The sequence below is a fragment of the Passer montanus genome, unplaced genomic scaffold (assembly GCF_014805655.1).
Source record: "Passer montanus isolate IOZ18808 unplaced genomic scaffold, ASM1480565v1 scaffold8, whole genome shotgun sequence".
NCBI classification, from domain to species: domain Eukaryota; kingdom Metazoa; phylum Chordata; class Aves; order Passeriformes; family Passeridae; genus Passer; species Passer montanus.
In genome coordinates this window covers 1,431,974-1,455,818 of record NW_024373256.1, presented here as the reverse complement: position 1 = coordinate 1,455,818, position 23,845 = coordinate 1,431,974, and the positions used below count along the sequence as shown (strand labels likewise).

The window sequence follows — 23,845 nt, the reverse complement described above, 5'->3', positions numbered from 1 at the left end:
TCTTTATTTCTTTAACACAAAAGCAGCAAAGCAGTTAAAATTACAGAACTTCAACAAATCTCATTTAACCTATTTGTTATTTCTGTTTTTTCCAAGGTCTCAGCTAAGTGAGGAAATCTCCCAGCCCCCTTGAAAGGGGTTGAATTTGGTAGAATGAACATTTAAGCTGAGGCCCAAGTACACTTTTTAAAGTACAATCACCCAAAAATATGAACTCAGAAGCCCACTTAGAGGTATTGCAACATGCACCTCTCCTTTACCATCAGAACAGACTTGGCCAAACCCAACAACAGCAGAATTCCATCTCTAACAGCAGAGTGAAGGAAGCCTTTCCTAGCATTTATAAATAATTCCAGTCTCTTCCCAAGAAGCTCTGACTCGCCTCCATGGGATCTGCCAGTTTGCAGGAAAGAAGATTCACTTTTAGTCCAGTTCTCCAATTGGGTGATGAGGTAACCTGGAAAAATAATTAAGGATCTTTGTTATCACAGCACCTTGACAGAGATTGTTTTCAGCTGTTACACAGAACATTTGACAGATTTATTTGCATTATTTCCTGTGTGAGTACACAGTTCTGCCATCTGCCTGTCACTGCTGAAGTCAAACACTTTCATTTTGTCCTGGAAATAGGGACAGAGAAACGGGAGATGGGACACTAAGAAGAGTTTTGCCCCAAAGGATAAGTTTAAAAGTGAAAAACAGCTCCTGTTTTGAATTAAACATTAAATACTAACTTTGAAGTAAATCTTGCTTCGTTCCAAGAGGAGCTGCCATTTCAGTGCAGTCCTCTGGTCTTCTTCCAGCATGAGGAATTCAGGGACCTGTTAACAGGACACCACAGGGCACTTCAGCAGGTAGTTAGAACATCTCCACAACAGAATGATGATGAAAATAACATCTTACATGTTTTTATACATTTCTAGGCTGTATTTTTCTATTTTAACACAGTGCTTGGTATGAGATGTGCACCAAGAGAGTCACATTAACCAGATAAACTGCAGGGTGCTTGAAAATCAGATTTAGGGATTTCCAGCCATGTTCTCAGAAGAGCAGCGCTCTGAACTGGGTTCAGTCTTACACTGAACACAATTCCTGTTGGCGTCTGCTGACTTCCAGCTTCTGCCAAGCTCTGTGTGTCCGTCCATCCATCCATCCATCCATCCATCCATCCATCCATCCATCCATCATCCATCCATCCGTCCATCCATCCGTCCCCATGATATTTTTATGAAAATCCTTTGCTAGGATTTCTCTCCTGTTCTAGGTGAGAAGCCTCAGAAAAGAAATGTAAACAATTAACTATCTGATGGCTGTGGAATGTGGTTGGACATTGTTCACCAACAGTGCATCTTCCATTGGTCTATGTGCATTGTTTTCACTCGATGACCAATCACAGCCACCTGTATTGAGGCTGTGAGCAGTCACAAGATTTTGGTTATTAATTTCTTTATTTTCCTTTCCAGCCTTCTGAAGGACCCTTTTCTTTCTATTCTTTTTAGTATAGCATTTTAATATAATATCATAATATAATAACTCAGCCGCATTCCTTTATATTCCTTTCCAGCCTTCTGAAGGATCCTTTTCTTTCTATTCTTTTTAGTATAGCATTTTAATATAATATCATAATATAATAACTCAGCCTTCTGAAACATGGAGTCAAGATTCTCATCTCTTCCCTCATCCTGGGACCCTCAAACACAACCACAGTGATCCATGCCATTTTTGTCACCCTTGCACCCAACACACAGAGAACATTTTCAGGTATTTGTAACTCAGCAGGCTCCAGAGGAGCTCAGCAGCAGCAGCCAGCCCCCCTTACTGTGCAGCCCAGGGTGTCCTCAGCCACACAGTCAGCCAGGTAGCAGGAGCGCAGGGTGCCCGTGTGGTCTGTCACATCCACCAGGATGTCAAAGCTGGCAAAGGTGGACCTGGCCTCTGCAGAGACGTCACTGCAGAAGGTGCAGGTGTTTGACACCTCATTCACGATGAACCTGCAGACTGAGCTGAAACACAAGCAGAGAATTCATGCACATATGCAATTTGTTCTTCCTGAAACATTTTTCTAGACTGAGATTTCCCAAGAGATTTTGTCTTTAAAAAATTGTTCACCATCTAAACTCTTGAGTCCATCTGAGACAAAGTGCCCTCTTTCTTTTTCACTCTAGGACCACAAAGAGCCCTCAACAAAACCCCACACCAGAAACCCACATGGCATCCTCCAGAGGAGTTTTATTTCTTCTCTGGGATGGCACTAAAATGTTGCTCCATGTAATTTGGGCCTGGGCAAGAGGGACAGGCAGTTTCAGCACATTCCCAGCAGGCAGGTGCTCACCATCTGTTGCGCAGGACTCTGGACACGCTCTCGTCGATGTCCAGGGTGGAAATGTAGCCATAAATAATTCCATGGAGAGGCTCCAGCTTCCCATCACTCTGGAGAGCTTTTTCTTTCAGCTGTTCCACTGTGTAGACATCCACTACAGCCTCCACTACAAGTTTAAAAGACAAGTTAAGGGTGTCTGAGCCAGAAATTATTCCAAGAGCAACAGCAGAAGTGGATCTTGAAGCAATAAAAAGGAGATTTAAAGCAGCAGTAAAGCCCCCCTCCAAAAAAAAAAAAAGTAAAACAAAAGGGACTCATATCAGGACTACATCTATTATTTAATCTTTGTATCCTCCAAAAGGAGTTTTTGAAAAAGCTTTCCCCCTCACTTCTGCAAACTGGTTGCAGACAGAAGGAACACACCAGACAGGCTGCAGCTGGCACAGTCAGCTGGAGATACCCAAAGATAAAACAAGGGACAGCCCCAAGAAAGCATCCAAACTTTACCCACTCAGCCAGGCTGCACCTGAGTTTTGTTTCTGTGAACACCCAGAGCAGGAATTCTTTCAGCTGCACTGTGAAATGACACTGTGCAGGTAAAAATAAAATCAATAAAATAAAATCAATGCTTACAGTTAATGGTTTCATTTGGCAGCTCCTTCACTGGGCTGGGCAGAGCTCCTGCCTGGGCATTCTCTTTGATGAAGCTGAAGAGAACATTTGCTTCTGCTGTTTCTGAAGATGCATTTCAAAAAGTTATCAGTGTATGTTGCACGTAAAAGTCACAGCATTTTTATATTTCACAGGTTGTTATTTTGGTAGTACAAACATGTTGGAATTAGCCAAGATTTGCTTTTCTCTTTTTTATTTTAACTGTTAATCCTGCATGGAATAAACATATGAAGGTTGCTAACAATAAAATAATTTTTAAATAAAAATAAATAAAATAGAAGCCAAAGGCACTGGTCATCACTTAGCAGACAAAAAGCAGGGAGCTTTGTGAGAAGCAGGCAGAAGAAATTACAGTTCCAATAGATTAATTAATGCATTCTAGCCTAGAATAATTATTAAAGGCAAAGAAATACTTGAGCAGCTCTTACCTGGGTTAGTTGTAATGATGGTTTTGGATATCACAGTTGCAGTCATGCAGTTCCTAAATTTGTCAAAATTGATTCTGACATCTGATGCAAATATAACTGTGCAGAAAAACACCCCCATGTTACTGGAGAATAAATGCCACATGAAGAACTTCAATGAAACCATAAACCAGACTGCTTTACCTGTTTCTTGGGGGATCCAACTCTGTGCCAGCTGGATGGATTCATTATCCCAGCTAAATTAAACAAAACATTTTTGAAACAGCATTCAAAGTGTTTAGTACTAAACTACTAAATAATGTAGTTGTAATAAAATTGGCCAAAGAGGACACGACTCCTTTGTGACACACATGGCACTGAAATTCCATGTGCCTGCTTCATCCCAAACAGGATAAAATAAAGATGGGTCTAAATGCAGAATATACCTGGGGAAATGCTGGATTTCAGCTTTTATCCAAGTCATTTCCAGCTGAAGCAAAGCCCAGCTCAAGGAGCTGTTTGTGCTGGGCCAGGCTGATTGCTCAGATCCCCAGGCCAGATGTTCAACACTGGGATCTTTGTGGCTGGGATGATGAGACTGGAGTGAGGTCAGAAACATCCCTCAAAAATGGTAATTTCATGGTCTCTTGATAAAATCTCCTTCAGCTCCTCCTAAATTTGACTGGCAAGAGCACAGCCAAAGCACAGATTTGTTCTGGTGGGTTTTCTCCTTAATCCTTGGAGAAAGATTTAAGATATTTCCTTTCCATCTGATACTGCCCAGGGACCTCTTCCCTGCTGGGCTCTGAAATCCCCTGACAGTGCCCATGTCCCAGCACTGAGAGAGCTGATGGAGGAGGTAATTTCCCAATTAACCCTGGGCTGGAAGGGTTCACCCCAGAGCTGCTTCTCTTGGCTCTGTGGCTGTGAATTGTGTTAAACATCCCTGGAGGTAACACAGCTCCCAGCCCACAGAGCAGGGCTGGCTGCCTGCTTCCCCTGAGGGAACAAAGGTCACTGGAGTCATTTTTAACCACCAAACAGCAGCCCCAGAGCCAGGGAATACCCACACCCCCACATGGCCCTGCACTTGGAAAAGCCACAGGTTTATTGAACAAACTCTGGGCAAAATGCAAAGGTTCCTCTGTGACTGTTCAGGGATGGGCTGGGTGGAGTTGTGTTTGTAACCAGGACAGAGTTGGAAAATACAGCCAAAGTCACATAAAAATGTTTCTGCATTATTTTAAATATTTAAAAACTATTTCAACCTGTTTCCACTCCATTTGCACTTCTGCTTGGCTTTAAAAAATAGATCATGCTCTTCATTTTCCTGCCCTCCTGCTTGTGGAAGAGACACAACTGCCTTTGCAGCTGGTTTTAAAAGTCATTTCCTGAATTAGCTCAAATGTCCACATTAAAAAAAAAAGGAATTATTTGGAGCTGAGCTTCATTTTGCCATCCATGAGCCAGCAGGCTGTCAGCAAGCCATAAAACTACACAAGATATATAAGGCCACTCTAATGAATCTCTTCTTTAAGTCTCTTTTCACTGTACATTGCTGCCTCATCTCAGTTGCCTCCTAAATAACAATAGATTTAAATTAAAAGACAGGTTTATAGTTAATTAATGTGTGTTATAGCTAATTTCTTTACCCATGTTTGCATTATTTTTTAGTGAATTAAAGAACATTTAAAGAATTAAAGAACATTTTACCATACTATTGGGAAAGACCTCTCTGTTTCATCATACAGCTTTACTTCACACCTCTGGCCTTTCCTTTTGTCTGAAGTCATAAAATACTTTGGCTCCCCAACCTTGAAGAAGAAAGAAAAGAAGTCACTTGTCTTCTATTCAGTGTTTGAAAGAATGAAACCCATAATCTAGAAAATAAAAGGGTTAGAAAAGGGAAGAAATACTCTAGACTACTAAAAATGGGATCACTTAATTTTCCCTTAATTTTGTTGATAAAAATCTCATCAAAGGGTGTGTTTGGTTATGGTCACTCAGCTGCCAAGCTGAACAAATGCAGTCCTGGCCACTGTGAGGCTCAAAATCCACATTGACACAGATTTACAATGAAGTTACTGATGGTGGAGCACAGAAATGCTCCTCACTCACTGCCACCACAGCCCAAAATCCACACTGACACAGATTTACAATGGAGTTACTGATGGTGGAGCACAGAAATGCTCCTCACTCACTGCCACCACAGCCCAAAATCCACATTTACACACATTTACAACGAAGTTACTCATGGCAGAGCACAGCAATGCTCCTCACTCACTGCCACCACAGCCCAAAATCCACATTTACACACATTTACAACGAAGTTACTCATGGCAGAGCACAGAAATGCTCCTCACTCACTGCCACCACAGCCCAAAATCCACACTGACACAAATTTACAATGAAGTTACTGATGGCAGAGCACAGAAATGCTCCTCACTCACTGCCACCACAGCCCAAAATCCACATTTACACACATTTACAACGAAGTTACTCATGGCAGAGCACAGAAATGCTCCTCACTCACTGCCACCACAGCCCAAAATCCACACTGACACAGATTTACAATGGAGTTACTGATGGCAGAGCACAGAAATGCTCCTCACTCACTGCCACCACAGCCCAAAATCCACATTTACACAGATTTACAATGAAGTTACTCATGGCAGAGCACAGAAATGCTCCTCACTCACTGCCACCACAGCCCAAAATCCACACTGACACAGATTTACAATGAAGTTACTCGTGGCAGAGCACAGAAATGCTCCTCACTCACTGCCATGACAGCTGCCAGCACGTTGAGGACTCTGCCATGGAGGCTCTGTCCGTTTGCCACGATGTCCCCCAGGGAATAATAATCCTGAGGGTCCTTGACAGGCAGGTGCAGCAGAGCCAGCAGCCGGGTGTCTGTGTCGTAGCAGGAAGAGGTTTTCACCACAGAGTGATTTTCACTCAGCAATAATTTGTAGCCACTAGAACAGAACAAATCCCATGGATGAGCACTGCACTCACTGAGGTATCAACAGTGCAAGATGTTAATTCATATGAAAAAGCAACTTTATTCCATTATAGTTTTTCCTAAAGGTACAAAAATTCTTGTAGATTTTACTCAATGAATGAAGTTTACTCTGTTTAGCAACAAAGAACATTATTGCTTTATGACCTTCTATTTATTAAATATATTCTCCTTTGAGATTTGACCAGACATTGTTGAGCACAGGAGGAAGGTACAGCTACACAAGAAGAAAACACCAAAAATTTCTACCCATTTCATGTGGCTGGAATTAAAGCAAGTCTTAACTTTGATCTTTCTAGAAAGAACTACCACTCCATGCTTTAAATTTACCTAGGAGTTACAGGGTTGAATTTTTCTTCTCTTTCTGCTTCCTTGGACTGAATTAAAGGATTTTCAATTGTAACTAAAATAAAGCATTGATAAGTAATGTTAGAAATTGATTATAGGTACAGTTATAGATATTTTTGTGTGTACACTCTGTAAGCTCACAAGTTTTACCCAAACAACCACAGGTAGCAAAATCTTTCTATGAAGTTAAAAAGATAAAAGTGCATCCTGTAAATAAATGCAGGATTTTTGTTGTGGTTTTATCAGCAATCATAGTCATATCTATAACTGAGGGAAGACAAACAGCAAATTGCTTTACAGCTTATTTTTCATCATGTTTAAGACCTCAATATAATGTAAAATTTGACATTGATTAACTGCAGGCCAGCTCTGAGCTGCTGCACTCAGTGGGTTTCTTTTGTTGACATATTTACTGGGCTTCAGCTGAAATCCTTGGAATCTTGTTCCTTTCCTCTTTCTATTGAACAGAACTGAACAATTTGTTTCCAATTAGGCTGTTTGTGAGTCCTCAGAGCAAAACACAACAAAGCCACCAGCACAACTCTGATTGCCATGCAAACAGAAACGTGGTGGGAATAAATAAAATAAAATAAACAAACTCACCGCAGTCACCAACCCTGAAGCTTTCTGAGAGGGATCTGATGTACTCTTCTCTGCCCCAGGACTGGACATTAATGAAAAAAGTTGGGGAATCACGAATGGTAAAATTGAAGGTGTATCTTTCAGTGCCAATGTCTGCAAAAATAAACAGGGCTGCAGCAATTCCTCAGCACAGCTTGATTTTTAACTAGAATATATGTATAAAAACTACTATTTTGTGGTTTTCCTGGATTTTGGTGGGAATTTTCTCCCACTAGAGGCCAGCAGGTGGTGCAGGAACACGGTGGTGTTCGGGAAGGGGCTGCAATTCCTGCTGTGGTTGTACCTGGTGTAAACCAGATCAAAGAGGGAGAGGAGCTGCGGGAGGTGACAGCCAGGGGTGCCACACAGGGAGGGCTCGTTTGTACACACAGCCCCAGCTCTGCAGGAGCTGATGCCCAGGCTGCAGGGTCACTGCCAGGGGGTCCAACTGAATAAAGCAAAGTGCTTCCAGTGCTATGGAAAATTCAGGATACTGGTGTCTGCATCCCTGCCTGTCTCATGCAGGTAACTAATAAAGCTTTCCTGGATCACAGCATGATGCAGTGGATTATTCAATTATCCAGGAAAAGCCGAGTGATCCCCCAGCCCCCTGAGTGCAGGCCCATGGAGCACACACACCAACACCCTGTCTGTGGGCTCTGCGCTGGAGTGCCACCAGCTGCAGGTGACAACGATGGCTTTCCCCTGGAACCTCTCCCCTCCAGCAGCTCAGCAGTGAGCAGGCAGCAGGAAAACTGAGCCCTTCTCCTGCAGCTGGGATGGCTCTCCAGGGCTGGAGGTGCTTCCTGACAGTGTCTGCACCAACCCTGACTGTAAATTTGTTATTTCAATTTCCAATTAACGTTATTAACAACATACAATTCCCATTTTGTCCCAGATGAAGCTGCTGCTACTCAGGCCAGAAATTACTTGTGTCACTCCACAAGACATTTCCTCAACATTTCTGTTTTAAGAGAGAACAAATATGAAGGCACCAGCTCCATTCCAGCAGTATTTGTGGAAGAGTGGGTTCATATTGGTTCCATCCTCAGAGCATGAAACACTTCCATGACAGAGTTTTTCCAGTTTCTAATTGATATGGCTCAGCCAAACCGATGCTGCTCTTTCATCTTGGTTCTCAAACAGACACCATTTTTTTGGGTGCATGTTTATTCTGTCCATTTTACACTGAGAAATCTGTTTATCATTTAAATCTTGATTTCAGTCATCTCTGCCAAATTACACCGTTGAAGAAAATGAAGTAAAAAGAGTTTAAAGGGACTGTACTTTTTCGGTCTGGAAAGCTTCTGACATCTGTTTTCCCAATAACCACCCCGATTACATTCTGAAAAATAAAAAGATTATAGAGTACAAGTATTAAACCCAGATGTAGATGATGAATTAGATTTCATGGAATTATACTCTGCTGATGATAATAAACATATTTCTGGCTGGTAATCATTTTAATCTATTTATTCCACAGTACTGTATGAGCTAAAGAGTAAAATATAAACACACAAGTTTACTTTAGGAAAAAATTGTGACTAATAAAAATATTAAAATAAATGCATCTGTTTCTGTTTGTGAAGAAAATGGGAGGACAAAAGTTCACCCCAAACCTTCACAATTTTGGCTGTTCTACAGCAATCTCTCCTCAGGTAGGCAGCAATGTTGTTGTTTCATGCTTTCTGCACAAGTCTCAGATCTCCTCAAATGCTCCATGGAAAGTCTGCACAGGATTTATTTTACAGTGAAGTGTCCAAGGTTTCCTGGCTCTCAGCCACAGTGTGCACCTACAGGAGCTTGTCCTGGCCTCAGCCAAGCAGCCAAAATTCCTACAGGTGCCTCTCTCTTGCTATCTTTCAACTGGCTCCAAGGGAGCTGAGGCAAGGAGCTTTTCTGTTGATTCAGACCAAAAGCAATCTTATTCTGCTTTGCTAAAGCTGTGCCTATTATGTAAAAACATCCTGTTCTCAATTGTCAAACACAACTACTGGGAGCAAACACACACATGCAGATATAGATATATTATCTATCCATCTATAATATAACATAACAGCTCTGTGGTGGGTTCTTGTTGTGTTTCAGGTGGTCCTTGGTGTCAGTGAAGAGTTTTGCAGTGCTGGTTTGGGATTTAAGAGATCAGCAAGGAAAGTCAGAGTGGGATGAGGGCTGGAAGAACAAACTGACAGTGCAATACTGCCAGGATCCTTCAAAACATGAAGCATCCCATCTCAACTCCACTCCACAGAATCCTGGAATGGTTTGGGTTGGAGGGATCTTAAATCCACCCAGTGCCACCCCTGCCATGCAGTGACACCTTCCACTGTGCCAGGCTGCTCCCAGCCCTGTCCAGCCTGGCCTGGGCACTGCCAGGGATGTGGCAGCCACAGCTCTGTCACCCGAGCCCTTCTGGCAGTCCCGACTGTCCCATTCCAGCAGAATTCCAGAGCCAGCTGGGGAGGGCAGGGCTGCAGTTCAATAACCAGCCAGGATTCCTTTCGTGCATATTCCCAAAGCAGCGTGACCTGCCTGACTTCACTGCAATGAGGACATGAGCTCAAAAAGCAGCTCTCGGGGCTCCTTGGGACACTAGAGGGAGCACGGGACCTGCCTCATGCTGCAGGGATGGACACACTCAGGAACATTCCACTTGTGTACAGCCCTGTAATACCCCCCTTCCACACTGAATGCTTTATGTCCACTGCATGCAGTGATTCTGATTAGCATTTTGTTTTTCTATTTTGGGTTTTGTTGCTTAATTAAAAAAAAAAAATTATTAAATCAGAGTGCAACATTCCCTGTATCTCACCATCAAATATCAAAAGAACTGACATTTAGGATGAGTGCCTGCAGAAACTAGGCTGATTGTGCCTAATTTCTGGTGCAAATATCCAATTTCCCGAAGAAATCTGCCCTGGCCCTGCTATAAATGTGTTCACCTCTGTGTCTCCAACCCCGAGCTTGCACAGACAGCTGGCAGAAGGAATTGATCTGGCTGGAAACTATTTTGGACTGAGGAAAGGAGAAAAACTTCCAGAGATCATTTCCTTGATCAGCTCATTGTGCAACTGCCCAAGCACTCATTTCCCCAAAGAGGAGGAACACCCCCCGTGGTGCCTGCTTTGGCAGAGCTCTGCTCGAGGCTGCTCAACCAGCTCATGCACACGCTGCAAGTGTTTACACTTGAATCTCTTTCACTTTTTAAAATAAACAGCAAACTCATAAACCGTGCCATTTTGATACTTCAAACTGTGTGTTCAGCTGTTTTAACGGCCTAACACAACACACACTGATCATTCTATCATAAATTATTTTATAAAAGTACTTTTGTTGCCGTGTGTTGCTAACTGCAATACTCAAGATTAGTTTTATTTGTAAAACAAAGGCTTTTAACTGGGTTAGTGGATCATTATTTGGGAGGAAGTGTGAATGACAGGCTAGATTAGCATTGCTGAAGATCACTTTGGATCAATATAGCTCTAAGGAGATAGAAAGCTGCCCTTAGATTATCCCTTTTCTGTGATTCCTCTTTCATTTGTTTGAAGTAAATGAGAAAATAAATTGTGCCATCCCAAATAAAACGTGGTGGGAATGGGAAAACTCCATGTTTTCACTCTTTCCAGGAATATCAGGACTTCCTGGGGCAGGGGAGGGGGGATTCTGCCTCTGCTCAGGTGAGACACCCCGGGGTCTCAGCACAGAGAGGACATGGAGCTGTTGGGATGAGTCCAGAAGAGGCTCCAGGATGATTGGAAAGGCTGAAAGAATTGGGATTGCTCATCCTGGAAAAGAGAAGCTTTGGGGTCACCTAATTGTGGCCTTCCAGGGGCTGAAGGAGCTGGCAAGAACCATGAGAGAGACTCGTTACAAGGGATGGAGTGACAGGACAAGGGGCAATGGCTCCAAAGAGAGAGTGGGCTTAGGATATTGGGGAGAAATCCTCCCCTGGGAGGGTGGCAGGGCCTGGCACAGGTGCCCAGAGCAGCTGTGGCTGCCCCTGCATCCCTGGCAGTGCCCAAAGCCAGACTGGGCTGGGAGCAGCCTGGCACAGTGGGAGGTGTCCCTGCCATGGCAGGGGTGGCACTGGGTGGCCTTTAGGCTCCCTTCCAGTCTGTGATCCTACACAAACTCATTTTTTACCCCAAAGAAACAGAACCAAGCCTGCCATGGAACTGTGAGGTTTTTACCCTGCCTTCCCAGCGGGCCCTGACAGACTGCTGAGGTCCCAGATGATCGTGGCTGCATAATGCTGACTCTGTCATGTCCTTAATAATGCCTTCACTAATTCAGCATCCATTTGAAGTGCTACAAAGGAGCCTCTGATACTCGGAATTGTCCGGTCAATATCTGTGGTACCCACAGGCTGTGGACAACAACAGCATCCATTTTCATTTTGCTGCTTTGCACACAAAGAAGGGAAGGTCCTTTCTGTCCAACAATTGCACTAATGCTATCAGTACCTAAATACACATCAATTACATAATTTTGCAGTAATAGAAGACAGTCGGATACGATTTCATCTGGGAACAAAAGGCTGTGAGACTTACAGGACGAGCGAGGTTTGGATGCAGATCTGAAAGTGCAACAAAGTCCCGTGCTGAACGAGAATGAGCCATTCTTTATCTGAAACTGCAGGAAACTGACTTGGAGTTTGTAAAAATCCAAACAAATCACTTAAGACCATTCACAGTGAGAATAACAAGTTATTTTTTAACGTAAATGTTTTGACCTAATGGCATCTGTTTTCAATAAGAGGCATTTCAAGCCATCTGAAGTAGACAATTCTTTATTGTTTGGATTTGGCGATGGAAGTTATGAATTTTACTGTGACAGCTCTACCTAAGCTTCTCAAATAAAGGCCTGTAATTTTTATTTATTATTCATCATTAAATGACTCCATTAGCACCAGGCTCTGAAAAATATTTACCCTCCTTCTCTCTGGGAAGCCCAACTGAATTAATGAGGCAGCTCATATTTAAAAGGCAATTTATATGTGAGGAAAGAGAAGTGTTGGGCTGCAAAGCACCTTTAATTGAGGTTTTGGACTAAATATTAAACTACTTCAAAATGTGAGTTTATGCCTTCCTCAAAATAGAAAAGTTGTGAATTTATTAAAATAAAATTTGTAAAAAACAGTTCTTTTCAGGCTGCCAACGTGGCATTTACTGCCCAGCCCTGAGAGCACCCAGGTTCTCTCTAGAGATGCTGACGTGGGGCCATGGGTGCTTTTTTAGACCCTCTGAATGCCTCTTATTATTTCATGGGTTCCTCAGAGACATGTAGATACTTAACAAATGGTTGTCAGAATCTGGTTTTTGTTGTAAAAGGAACCACGGCATTGTCCAAATCTTAATAACCTTTAATAGGAGAGAACTGCTGACATTTTTCAGAGGATGCCTGTTCAATCTTTAGAACAAAATCCTGAATGGCTTTCACAGTCTTTATACCTGGAACCTCGTGTGAGAATTGTTAACCATTTCATCAGGCATTAGGATAAAGGTCTGTTGAACTAGAGAACAAATAAGCCTACATTTTAAAGAAAAATAAGCAGTTATCTGAGAACCAAGCCATTTTTCTAAAAGAGCATTTCAAACTACACTCTCACAGACAGACAGCCCAAATTTGCCTTACAGAAACCACTGAACAATGGGGCCCTCAAACCTGTTCCCATCCCATTAGATGGAAGAATTTATGTTTCCTTCTGTAGGAAAATTACCTCAGCATCCCTCCAAGGCAGGGTAATATTCCCACCTCAGAAGAAGTTAAATATTGTTACCTGCTGTACCTCACACCAGCCGGGTCTTGTCAAAAGAACCAGCGCCGGAACACCTGTAGCAGAAGATTAAAATGGTCATTTAGGATTTTAAATGCTCTGGGTTCTGAGAGCTGGATGCTCCAGCTGCCCCACTCAGGGACCCCTCAACCTCCTCAGGTGCTCCTCAACCCATCATGGACCTCCTCACACACACGCCATTCCCCTCAGGGGCCCTTCACTGGCCCTTGAGCCTCCTCCTGGACCCTTCAGCCCCTCAGATTCCTTCACTGACCCTTCAGCCTCCTCCTGGACCCTTCGGCTCCTCAGGTTCCCTCACTGACTCTTCACCCTCTTCATGGACTCTTCAGCCCCTCACTGACCCTTCAGCCTCCTCCTGGACCCTTCAGTCCCTCAGGTGCCCCTCACTGACCCTTCAGCCTCCTCCTGGACCCTTCAGCCCCTCAGATTCCTTCGCTGACCTTCAGCCTCCTCCTGGACCCTTCAGCCCCTCAGATTCCCTCACTGACCCTTCAAGCTCTTCATGGACTCTTCAGCCCCTCACTGACCCCTGGACTCTTCAGCCCCTCACTGACCCTTCAACCTTCCCCTTCTGGACCCTTCAGCCCCTCAGATTCCCTCACTGACCCTTCAACCTCCTCATGAACCCTTCAGCCCCTCACTGACCCTTCAACCTTCTCCTGGACCCTTCAGCCGCTCAGGTTCCCTCACTGACCCTTCAACCTAATCATGAAATCTTCAGCCCCTCACTGACCCTTCAACCTTCTCCTGGACCCTTCAGCCCCTCAGGTTCCCCTCACTGACCCTTCAGCTCCTCAGATTCCCTCACTGACTCTTCACCCTCTTCATGGACTCTTCAGCCCCTCACTGACCCTTCAACCTCCTCCTGAACTCTTCAGCTCTTCAAGTGCCCCTCACTGACCCTTCAACCTTCCCCTTCTGGACCCTTCAGCCCCTCAGATTCCTTCACTGACCCTTCAGCCTCCTCCTGGACCCTTCGGCTCCTCAGGTTCCCTCACTGACTCTTCACCCTCTTCATGGACTCTTCAGCCCCTCACTGACCCTTCAACCTTCCCCTTCTGGACCCTTCAGCCCCTCAGATTCCCTCACTGACCCTTCAACCTCCTCATGAACCCTTCAGCCCCTCACTGACCCTTCAACCTTCTCCTGGACCCTTCAGCCGCTCAGGTTCCCTCACTGACCCTTCAACCTCCTCATGAACTCTTCAGCCCCTCACTGACCCTTCAACCTTCTCCTGGACCCTTCAGCCCCTCAGGTTCCCCTCACTGACCCTTCAGCCTCCTCCTGGACCCTTCAGTCCCTCAGGTGCCCCTCACTGACCCTTCAGCCTCCTCCTGGACTCTTCAGTCCCTCACGGACTCCTCAGCCCGCAGGTGCCCCTCAGGTGCCCCTGAAGCCCCTCAGCTCCTGAGGGAGACAAGATGGCGCCGGCGCAGTGGCGGGAAAAGGGCTCCGCGCCGCCTCCTCCCTCAGGGCTGAGGGGAGACCTTCTCCCATCCCGGCACCTCAGCAGCATCTCCAGCAGGCCTGGAGTCCCTGCGTTTGAGGAGGTAACAACAGGGTTAGACGGGACTTTGGGGTGGAATTGTACCCGGTGAGGGCGGGCAGGCCCTGGATGCCCAGAGCAGCTGGGGCTGCCCCGGTCCCTGGCAGTGCCCAAGGCCAGGCTGGAGCACCCTGGGGTGATGGAAGGGTCCCTGCCCCTGGAGCTGCATGGTTTTGAAGGTCCCTCCCAACCCAAACAATGCTGTGATTCCATGACTTACTCCTGTGATCAGCAATTTAAATCGGGTTCATTCTACAAATATAAACGCACAACGCACCAGCAAGACAAAGCAAGTCGCAGAAATCTGTGGAGAAACCATTCCCTACTTTTTTTTTTTTTTTTTAATCTTGACTATAAGGGAAAAACGTTGCAGCCTGTATTTTATAAATTAATCAAAATTTCTGGTTTAAAGATATTATTTGTATTGATTCACACCCAATAGTCCTATATTTTCAGGCTCTGCAGAAAGCTGGCTTGAGCTGTTTTCTCCATTTATACTGAATATAAGATTATATTTTATAAAATCAATACCCTTCACTTCTGCGTCATAAAAAACTTTACTCCTGATGAGTAATTTTATAACCCCAAGGTCTCAGCTATTGGAAGTTTTCAGCATAGCCTGACAAATTCTCTGTGTTGACTCTGTATTACAGGATCTTTCATTTCTTCAATTAAACAGCTGAAAATGGATCCCACCTGTGCTCTTGTAGTTATTGTGTCACAAAAATCCACAATAATTATCCCATGCTGATGACAAACAGGATGCCAGGGAACTGACAGCCTGGGTGGGTTTTTTTTTCCTTTTTAGGTCACCTTTTGTACAGTATGATCCATGGATCTAATTTTGTTTCGTAGGTTTGATGTCTCCACTAAACGGAACACGGCATTTTTTTCTGTCGGTTCTGTTGTTTTCATTATCTCAAGCTAATGAACAAGCAGAAGGTAATGAGCCTGGTGATAGGATCCTAATGGAACGGGAAGGAGAACCTGGACACTGGCTGGGAAATGCTGGCAAAGGTACAAGGCTCGTTCTTACAGCCACAACTACAATGCAAAACAGGAAAAAAAAATCCCTGAAATGAGACATGTGGGGTGCCCACTGCTGCAGAAGGTGACAAACCAGCCCAGGGGCTCGCAGGAGCTGAGCTGGTCCAGCATCTCAGCCAGCTTTTGGTGGGACACAGCACCTGCTGCACTGGAGCCTCGCAGGGATCTTGTGCATGGGTAGGTCCCCACTTCCAGGGGGTTTTGTCCAGCTGGAGCTGCTTTTCTCCCACAGGCACAAAGGGCAGGTGAAACCCGACCCTGCCATGTCCCCTCCAGCCTTTGTTTCATTTCAAAGCCACCAGAACAAGGGTGCTGTTGTGCCTCGGCTCCCCATAATCACCGGCAGGGTTTGCTTTGTGGGCTGCTTCCACTCCTATTTTCAATGTACATTTGGGGAAAAAAAAAAAAACAAACCAGCTGCTTTTTACTTTCCCAGGATAGCTCCTGCTGGGAAGACGTTATCGGGGCCATCGTGACAGGAGGCACAAAGGCAGGGGACAAAGTGAGACCCGTTCTTTCCCTCTGAGATGTCTGATTAGATGCTGAATTTCTGCCTTGCAGATGCTGAGCCAAGGACACGTTTGAGGGGTGTACCTGTCTCAGGTGACACTGAGAATTCTGCCATTCACACAGCACCTCGGGGACAGCCAGGGGCTTCTGTGCTTACTGCAAACAAATAACACCTTTTTGGTGCTTATAACCAACAAATGTCCAACCTGCCTTTATCCCGCTGATTTACAATGCCAGCTGATTCTCCCAGTCAGGAGCTTTCAATACAAACACTGGAGAGCATCTGTAAAAACAAATGTTATTCAACTTGTATCCTGCTTTACTCAACCTTTCCTCCTCAGCTGACCTCAGAGCTGTCCCAAAAAGAAATCAGCATCGTTATCTCCCTTGGACAACTGGGAAAACAGAGGCGAGAGAAAGGCCAGAAGAGGTTTCCTAAAACCCATGTGCCACACAGAACCAGCCCCCTCTCCAGCACCAGCCCCCGCGGGAGAGCACCAGTGTTAATTCAGTGCTTTTCTGATCCAGTGCTTGATCCCTGAAAGCTCCAAGTGATTTGAACTCTCCGGCACTTCAGCGGCACTTAGCGCAGAGCCTTCCCGTACACGGCTGCAAATTGCCCAGTCCCTGCTAATTAGGCCTTCATGAATAGATTTATTTAAATTACACTCATCGGCGTGGCCGAGCAGTGCAAATGCCATTTCGTAATTCACTTTAGCAATTTGTTACGTGACCATCAGTACACTTTGCGTTCAGGGGAAGAAAGTCCAGCACTAGCAGGGACATTTCAGAAATCATTTCCAAACCCAGAGCAATATAAAAATATTTGCTCTGTTCATTTTCTGCTGCCCACAGCGTTTACTGAGGGGGCTCATTGAATATTTATACATGCTTAGGACCAAAAGAACTGGTAAAATGGAGAGGGCAGACATGTAATTTTATGTAATTGGCCTGACTGAATGCATTAGAAGCAGCAAATTATTAAAGGTGCTCAGTGTTCAGTGGTTTTGGCTGATACCTGAACTGGAAGAGCCTCGGGAGTGCTGGTGGAGTGAGGATGGACATCTTCAGCAGCAGCCAACAGGTGCTCAGTGTGTGTTTAGGGACATTTAATCAAAATTTCTCCGAGTCTTTGTTCAGCTCTCACTCCAGCCTGGTTCTCCCCCATCCCGGTGCCCAGCACTGGAACCATCCCAGTGCTGTTTCATGCACCACCTGCAGCATGGAAAAACACAACAACCCAGAGCCTTGTTGTAAAATTAACATGGCCTGTGGCTGGTTCCCACCTCCTCTGGGTTAATTCTGCCATCCTGGGGCCAGGGAGATGCCAAGACCTGAGGCTGGTGCATGTGGCAGCAGCACGAGCCTGCAGGGAGCCCAGACCCCAACACGGGCATGAGCATGCATGGGGCTCTGCTGGGAATGCCAGCAGCTCAATTTCTGGCAAAGACCAAAAAAAAAAAGCTTTTTTTTTTTTTTAAGGTGTAAATCTCTGTGGGCCATGTAGCTGCTGTGCCCATGGGCAGAGAGGGAATGGCACTGTCAGGGCTGGAGCCTGGCACAGCACTGCTGCTCTCCCTCCCAGACTCATGATGTCTGCTCGTCAGCCAGCTCAGCTCCTCATGATTCCATCACTAATTAATCCCTTCTGCAGCAGTGGTGGAGCAGGAATGTCACGGAAAGGATGTGGCACATCCCGGGGAGGGACAGGAGCCATCGGCACCGGCCCTGCACCAAAATCAGCTCCCCGCGGGTGCCAGGGCAGAGTGGCAGCCCAACAGGAACACCCAGCTGACATCTGAGACCTCCTGGACCATCACTAAGCAGTCAGCTCATTTTCAGTGTATAATTAGCAAATGAACTTGTCCCAGAACTAACCTGTGTCGTTTTCCTACCAAAAAGGCAGATGAGATGCCCACATAGGAACTCACTGCTTGAAAGCACGGACACAAGGCTTTATTTCTTCAATTTTCTCCCTTTTTGAAGCTCAGGCTTTGATTGCCCAACATTTAAAGCCCTCAGTCTGCTCTTCAACTTGACTGAGGCTACAGAAATTCAAAATTATTTTTTTAGAACCTTTAGGCTATAGAGAATAACTTTTCCTGCATATAATTCCAAAATAATGTGAGCTTGGTGAAATGACTTGGATTTTCATCACTTTCCCCAAGACCAGAATTTCCTCCTCCCTCTCTGAGCAAACAAGTGATGAATATTTTCCAACAAAACATCATGAATTAAAACACACAACAATTAAAAATAGTTTTAGTGACAGCTCCCTGACACAGAGGAAGAATGCGTTGAGGGAGGAAGAAAAGAAGATATTTAGCATTGTTGGCTGCTATTCAGACACTTTCAGCCATTCAAATCCATGAAACCAAACCCAAATTATATCTGGATTTCAGCTGGAGACTGAAATGAGACTGAGCAGTACCAATTAGGACACACGGAATGAGCATCTCCCAGTGACAATACTGGGAAAAACCATTCCAACCTCCAGTTTCCAACCAAGCCTAAAACTTGATCCCTGCACGAGCAGTTCACAAGGAGGAAACCTTAGGATGCAATTCCCAAAGACATATGGGAGTTGCTGTAAAAGAAAACTGGGATCTTAGAATAAATCAAATTTTTCCCTCACCACAGAATCCAGTGAAGGGAGCACCAGAGAAATCCAAAGGGCCCATCCAAGCTAAACTTTCCAGCACAAATCCACCTTTGATCTCGTGGCTGAGCGTTTGGCCCCGGCCTGCTGGTGGCAGGGCTCCCAGTGCTCCCAGAGCCAGGACTGCATCCAGCCCTTCCCAGGGAATCGTGTGTCAACATTTCCACAGCCCTCCTGGCTGCCTGTCAGGCAGCTCGTTAGAAAACTCCTGCAGACCCACACTGACATTTGGAGGGTTTATCCATTAGAAAAACAAAACCTCCCCTCAAAGCCTGTTCAAAGTGCAAAGGTACGAGACTTGATCAAAACGGGACTGGATCACTGAATTCTCCCTTAAGAAAATGAACACTAGAGGTCAATCTAACAACTTGTCCCGGAAATATATATCCCTGGAATAAAATATTACAGACTGCTGTGCTCTGTACAGCTCTAACTACCTCCAGACCCCCTGGCTCAGCCCGATCTAACACGGGTTTCCTCTGTTCTTTTGGGTTTGCTCTTGTCTCGCTCTCCATTAGCGTTTCCTTTCTGGAGCTCTCCCTCACTGTCACTGTCCCGAGTCATGGGGCTCCCTGATGCACTGAACTCCCTGTTTGTGGGAGGAAAGGGGGAATTGGCCTTGTGTGAGGAGGCTGGAGGCCAAATGTGTCCCTGATGGAGCTCCAGTGCAGCTCGAGTTGGATGAAGGGTCAGGGCAGGAGCAGAGGAGCAGGTGAAAACCCAGAACAGGCAGGTCAGGATCCCATCTCATGGATAAACCCTGGAGTGGGTTGGGTTGGAAAGGATCTTAAAGCTCACAAAGTCCCATCCCTCCTGCCACAGCAGGGACACCTTCCACTGTCCCAGGCTGCTCCAAGCCCTGTCCAGGCCAGCCTTGGACAAGGACAGGCAGCCACAAACCCATGATTCAAAAGGGGCAGCAGGGAACAGGGCTGGGATGCAAGGGGTGGGTGTGGGACTTCCAGACTTCAAGTCTGATTCCCTTCCAATGCATCTCCCATCTAACAGCAGCAGAGTGACTTCAGCTCTGCACCTCACGCTTTCCTCATCTCGTCTCCCATGCTCAGATTCCGGAGGACCTTGAGACTCCAAACTCCCACAGACTTCTTCTGCTTAAAATCGGTTTTGGTTGGGCTTTTTTTACTTTACCATTCTGAAATGCCCAATATTCCAATTCCAGTGAGTTTCTTCCTCCCCCTTCCCTGCTCTTATCACCAGAAATAAGACACAGCCCTGCCAGCCTGTTTCAGCCTCCCCATTGCCACCTTCCTCAGCAAATCCCAAACTCCCCTCCACAAACCTCCTGCCTCAGACAGACTCGATGGAGCACATGAGGCCACCTCCACTGGGAAAGCCAAGGGTGATCCAAGGCACAAAATCAAGCCAGATGAAAGCTCAGACCCAGCAGAGAGCGGGTTTAAGCTCGAGATTTCAGCTGGGGAGTCACTCGCGTGCTGCTCCCCTGAAGCGGGGCCAAATCGCGGCTCTTTCCGCCCGCAGGCGGATCCTGCAGCCCCGGGTAGCAGCGAGGAGTACCATTTATTCCCACACAGGGCTGTGTGCGGGGCTGCCAAGGCCTGGCCCCGGCTGAGCTTTCCGTGAGCGAGCAGCTCCATATGGCTCCTCACTCAGCAGCTCGCCTGCTGCCAGCTCCTCTCGCTGCAAACGGCCCCGCGCAGCAGAAATGTTCCAGCTCCACCTTCTCACTGCCGTTACCTTTCCAAACCTGCCAGATGAATTCCTGAAAGTTCTTCCCGGGAGTTTCTTGCTGCCTGGATGAGCGCAGCGGTTCAGCCGTGCTCCCCCGGGGCAGCAGCCGAGTCATTCCCAGGTGGAAGTGTCAGATCCAGAGGGTGCCCAGCCTCGGTGCCCAGCTCCTCAGAGCCCAGGCACGCCCAGAGGTGATGAAAATGCCCCATTTTAAAGCAAGCTGGCCCTAACACAGAGCTGAAGCTTCTTTAGGGACACATCTCTGAGCCCTTCCCAGATAACAGAGGCACAGGAGAGATTTGGGAGGGGTGCAAGCACGGCTGGGACAGCGATGGATGCCTTGTGCCACTGGTGTGCTTTAGCACCTTCTCTTCAAGGCATAAAAACTAGGCAGAATTGAACAGAAAACCTCCATTTTTGGGGCACTTGACGCCTCACCTTGGCAGTTTTTCATCTATTAAAAGCACAAGATGCAATTCCTTGGCCACAGGAGCTGCCCTTCCCAGTACCCCCATCCATGCCCATCCCGTGGGAGGTGGTTCCCCAAAGGCTGACTGCCAGAGGCCCTTCCCCAGGACCAACAGCAGCACAGCCCTCAGTGCCACCACCCGATGGCTCTGGGCACAAGGCAAAGCCAGCGGTGACACCAGAGGGGTGAAAGCCACAGCAAATGGTGTGGCCTTAGCCCAGCTCAGCTCAGCCCCAGGTCAGCAGGGAGCCAACTTTCAGATTATGGATCCAATCAGCCCCAGCCCAACCATGGCACGTGCAGTTCCTGCCAAATCAATATCTGCGTCTTCCTGGTGAATAATTGTGTCAGTGGGACGTTAATGGGGCACAGTGCTCGTGGTGTCGAGGCTTTTTTAAAATTTTTTTTTGTCAACGAAGCAAAGTTATTCATTTCCCTCCCCCTTCCCCCCCTGCCAGCCTTCCCAAATGCACAAAATGGGCTCCAGACCCACCTCCTACAAGGAAATGAGAACCAGCCCCAGAGGATCACCCAGCAAGAAGCCTCTGTTCGGAGATCTGACGCCTCTTCAAAGCCAGGGGAGCAAATGTGCTCCTACCTCGGCTGATTTATGAGGAACGGCTGCGTCACCCGCGCGGGGGAAACGCTTAAACGCTACCAGAGGGAAGGGAACCAGCCCTGGCTGCCTGCTCTGAGCAGCCCCGCTCTCCAGGAGAGTTTGTTTTCATCTAATTAGCCCTCTATTGCATTTTCAAGGAAAACAAACAACCTGGAGCCTGCAGCACATGCTGCTGGATGTTTCCCTCCCTAGGAAAACAAACACCGGGGTGGCAGGCGGGATGTGCCAAGGGGGGCTCTCCAAGGGCACGTGGCACCAGCCAGCCTGGCACCGTGTCCCCACACACGAGGGGATGTGGGCAAAGCAGGTGGCTTCTCAGAACAGCCAAAACCCCCTCAGCTGGAGGCAGCAGCAAAGCCAGAGGCACAGGCACCCCAGGAAAGGCAGCAGCCAGGTCTGAGTGAGGGGCACAGCCCAGGGGTGGTTTTTTCCCTTCCTTTCTGTTGAAAAATTCTGGGTGTAAATCGCTCTGTGTGTTTGGTTTTAATTTCTCCTGCTGCCCCACTGTTATTTATGCTCTTGAAATATAACAGCAGGCACATGGAGAGTGTGGTGTTCATGAAACACAGCCCAGTGCCCAGAGTGTTTATCGACCAAGGCAGTAAATAATTCCAACAAGCACAACTCATCCAAGAGAGCAGGGCCATGCACGAGGGCTGCCCATCTGCCAGGGCCCTTCCAGCGCTGCCAGACCTGCTCCAGAAATGCTCTTTTCCATCTTAAATGAAGCCAAGAAAGCCAAGTGCAGCTGCCAAGTGGGTCCTGGTGGCAGCTGTGCCCTGGGCTGGAGGATGGCCAGTGCTGCAGGGACATCCCTCAGGACACCTTTGCCCACCATGGCACGCTCCCAGTTCATGCCAGGAGGACTCGAACAGAAAGCAACTGCTCAAATGGATCCAGGCTGGAGCAGAGGCACCCAGGGGACACCAGGAGCTGGACCTCCACAGCACCCTCAGGGCTCCAGGACAGCCAGGAGGCCACTGCTTGAAACACAAGCTCTTTGCAAGGACCTGATCTGGTCTGGTGGCTGAGGAGAAGGCAGCAGAAACAGCCCAGTGTAAGCACTTGCTCATTTAGCATAGGTAATGGCTGTGGAATTTATTCAGCATCTGAATTCTTGCTTTTTTTCCCAGGGGAAAGGCCAGAGGGGACTCTGCATGCTGCTTCCATACAGAGCTCTCGGCTGTCCCAAGGATTTCCCTGGATGCTTTCCCTGTCCTGCAGCACGGAGAGCCCTGGGAAGCCCAGCACAAGGCCAAACAGATTTAGTGCTGCTACACTGGGACTCGTTTATCTTCCCTCTGAGGTGAACCCACACCGTCCTCAAGGACAGGAGCTTAACAAGCAGAGAGGAAGATCCGAACCAGAGCCTGCCCTGATGTCAATCACCCAGCTGCTCTGAACCAAACAGGGCTGATTTATGCCAATGTCCTGGCTCCAATCCTTCCCAGCTCCCTCTGCCCCCGGCAGAGCCCATCCCAGCAGAGGATGAAGGGCAGAGCCATGAAGGGACATCAGCACTCAGATTCCATCCTGGGACCCTCACACCACTGATATCAGCAGCATGAGGACCCTCAGGGTAAAATAAAGCCCCTCAGACAGGGCTGTGCTCAGCAAACCCTGGCCTGGGTGTGCCTGCAGTGCCTGGGTTTAGGGGAGAGCTCAGCACCACAGGGTACCTGTGGCACTGGCTGGAACTCACAGCCAGCTCCTCTGGGCTTTGCTGCCAAAATATCACTGCCCAGAGGGGATGACCTTCAGCAAACTCTTGTGTCAGCCACGAAGCCAGGCTGGGAGAAGGCTCCTGGTCAGGGATCCCATCAGATGCTGCAGTAGCACCCCCAGGGCTGCTGTCAGCTCTGGCCCTGCTGCTCCCAGTTCATCTCAGGGCAGCGTTTCCCAGCAGGGTGGTGCCCAGCACAGCACAAAGGACACTCTCAGCATTTTACCCGTGGGCAGTTCTGGTATCATGAGGGCTCCTCAGCAGGGAACAGCTCCTTCAGTTCAGCAGGAGTCTGAGACACCCTGGAAACCCGGAACCCCCAGGCTGGGATTCCCAAATCCAGGCAGCACGAGGTGCCAGAGGCTCTGCCTCCAGCCA

At 47.1% G+C, this 23,845-nt stretch overlaps 1 protein-coding gene across 14 annotated transcripts; it reads right to left on the bottom strand.

Moving 5' to 3' along the window:
• On the bottom strand, positions 1–21,718 carry MEIOB (meiosis specific with OB-fold). Of its 14 annotated transcripts, none has more exons than XM_039732547.1 (17): positions 18,923–19,040; positions 17,306–17,502; positions 16,494–16,570; positions 13,167–13,219; positions 11,938–12,019; positions 8,675–8,732; positions 7,370–7,501; positions 6,749–6,821; positions 6,179–6,374; positions 5,110–5,210; positions 3,601–3,653; positions 3,421–3,516; positions 2,954–3,055; positions 2,333–2,486; positions 1,820–2,003; positions 735–821; positions 1–457 (listed from the first exon to the last, which is right to left on the bottom strand). In XM_039732547.1, the coding sequence occupies exons 5-17, from the start codon at positions 12,004–12,006 to the stop codon at positions 341–343; spliced, it is 1,422 nt and encodes a 473-aa protein (XP_039588481.1). In that variant the 5' UTR covers positions 12,007–12,019; positions 13,167–13,219; positions 16,494–16,570; positions 17,306–17,502; positions 18,923–19,040; the 3' UTR covers positions 1–340. The 14 variants fall into 14 exon arrangements, with proteins under 14 accessions (XP_039588481.1, XP_039588482.1, XP_039588477.1 ...); XM_039732548.1 differs by lacking the exon at positions 16,494–16,570 and adding an exon at positions 16,372–16,443; XM_039732543.1 differs by lacking the exons at positions 8,675–8,732; positions 16,494–16,570 and adding an exon at positions 16,372–16,443.
• Between the last annotated feature and the right edge of the window lie 2,127 nt (positions 21,719–23,845).

Coding starts and splice junctions, on each gene's coding strand:
- MEIOB (XM_039732541.1), bottom strand. CDS start 18,968: ATGGGCCCTTTGGATTTCTCTGGTGCTCCCTTCACTGGATTCTGTG. Junction 2,487..2,953: donor GCCAAATGAAACCATTAACT/GTAAGCATTGAT, acceptor TTAAACTTGTAG/TGGAGGCTGTAGTGGATGTC. Junction 2,004..2,332: donor AGAGTCCTGCGCAACAGATG/GTGAGCACCTGC, acceptor CTTGTGTTTCAG/CTCAGTCTGCAGGTTCATCG.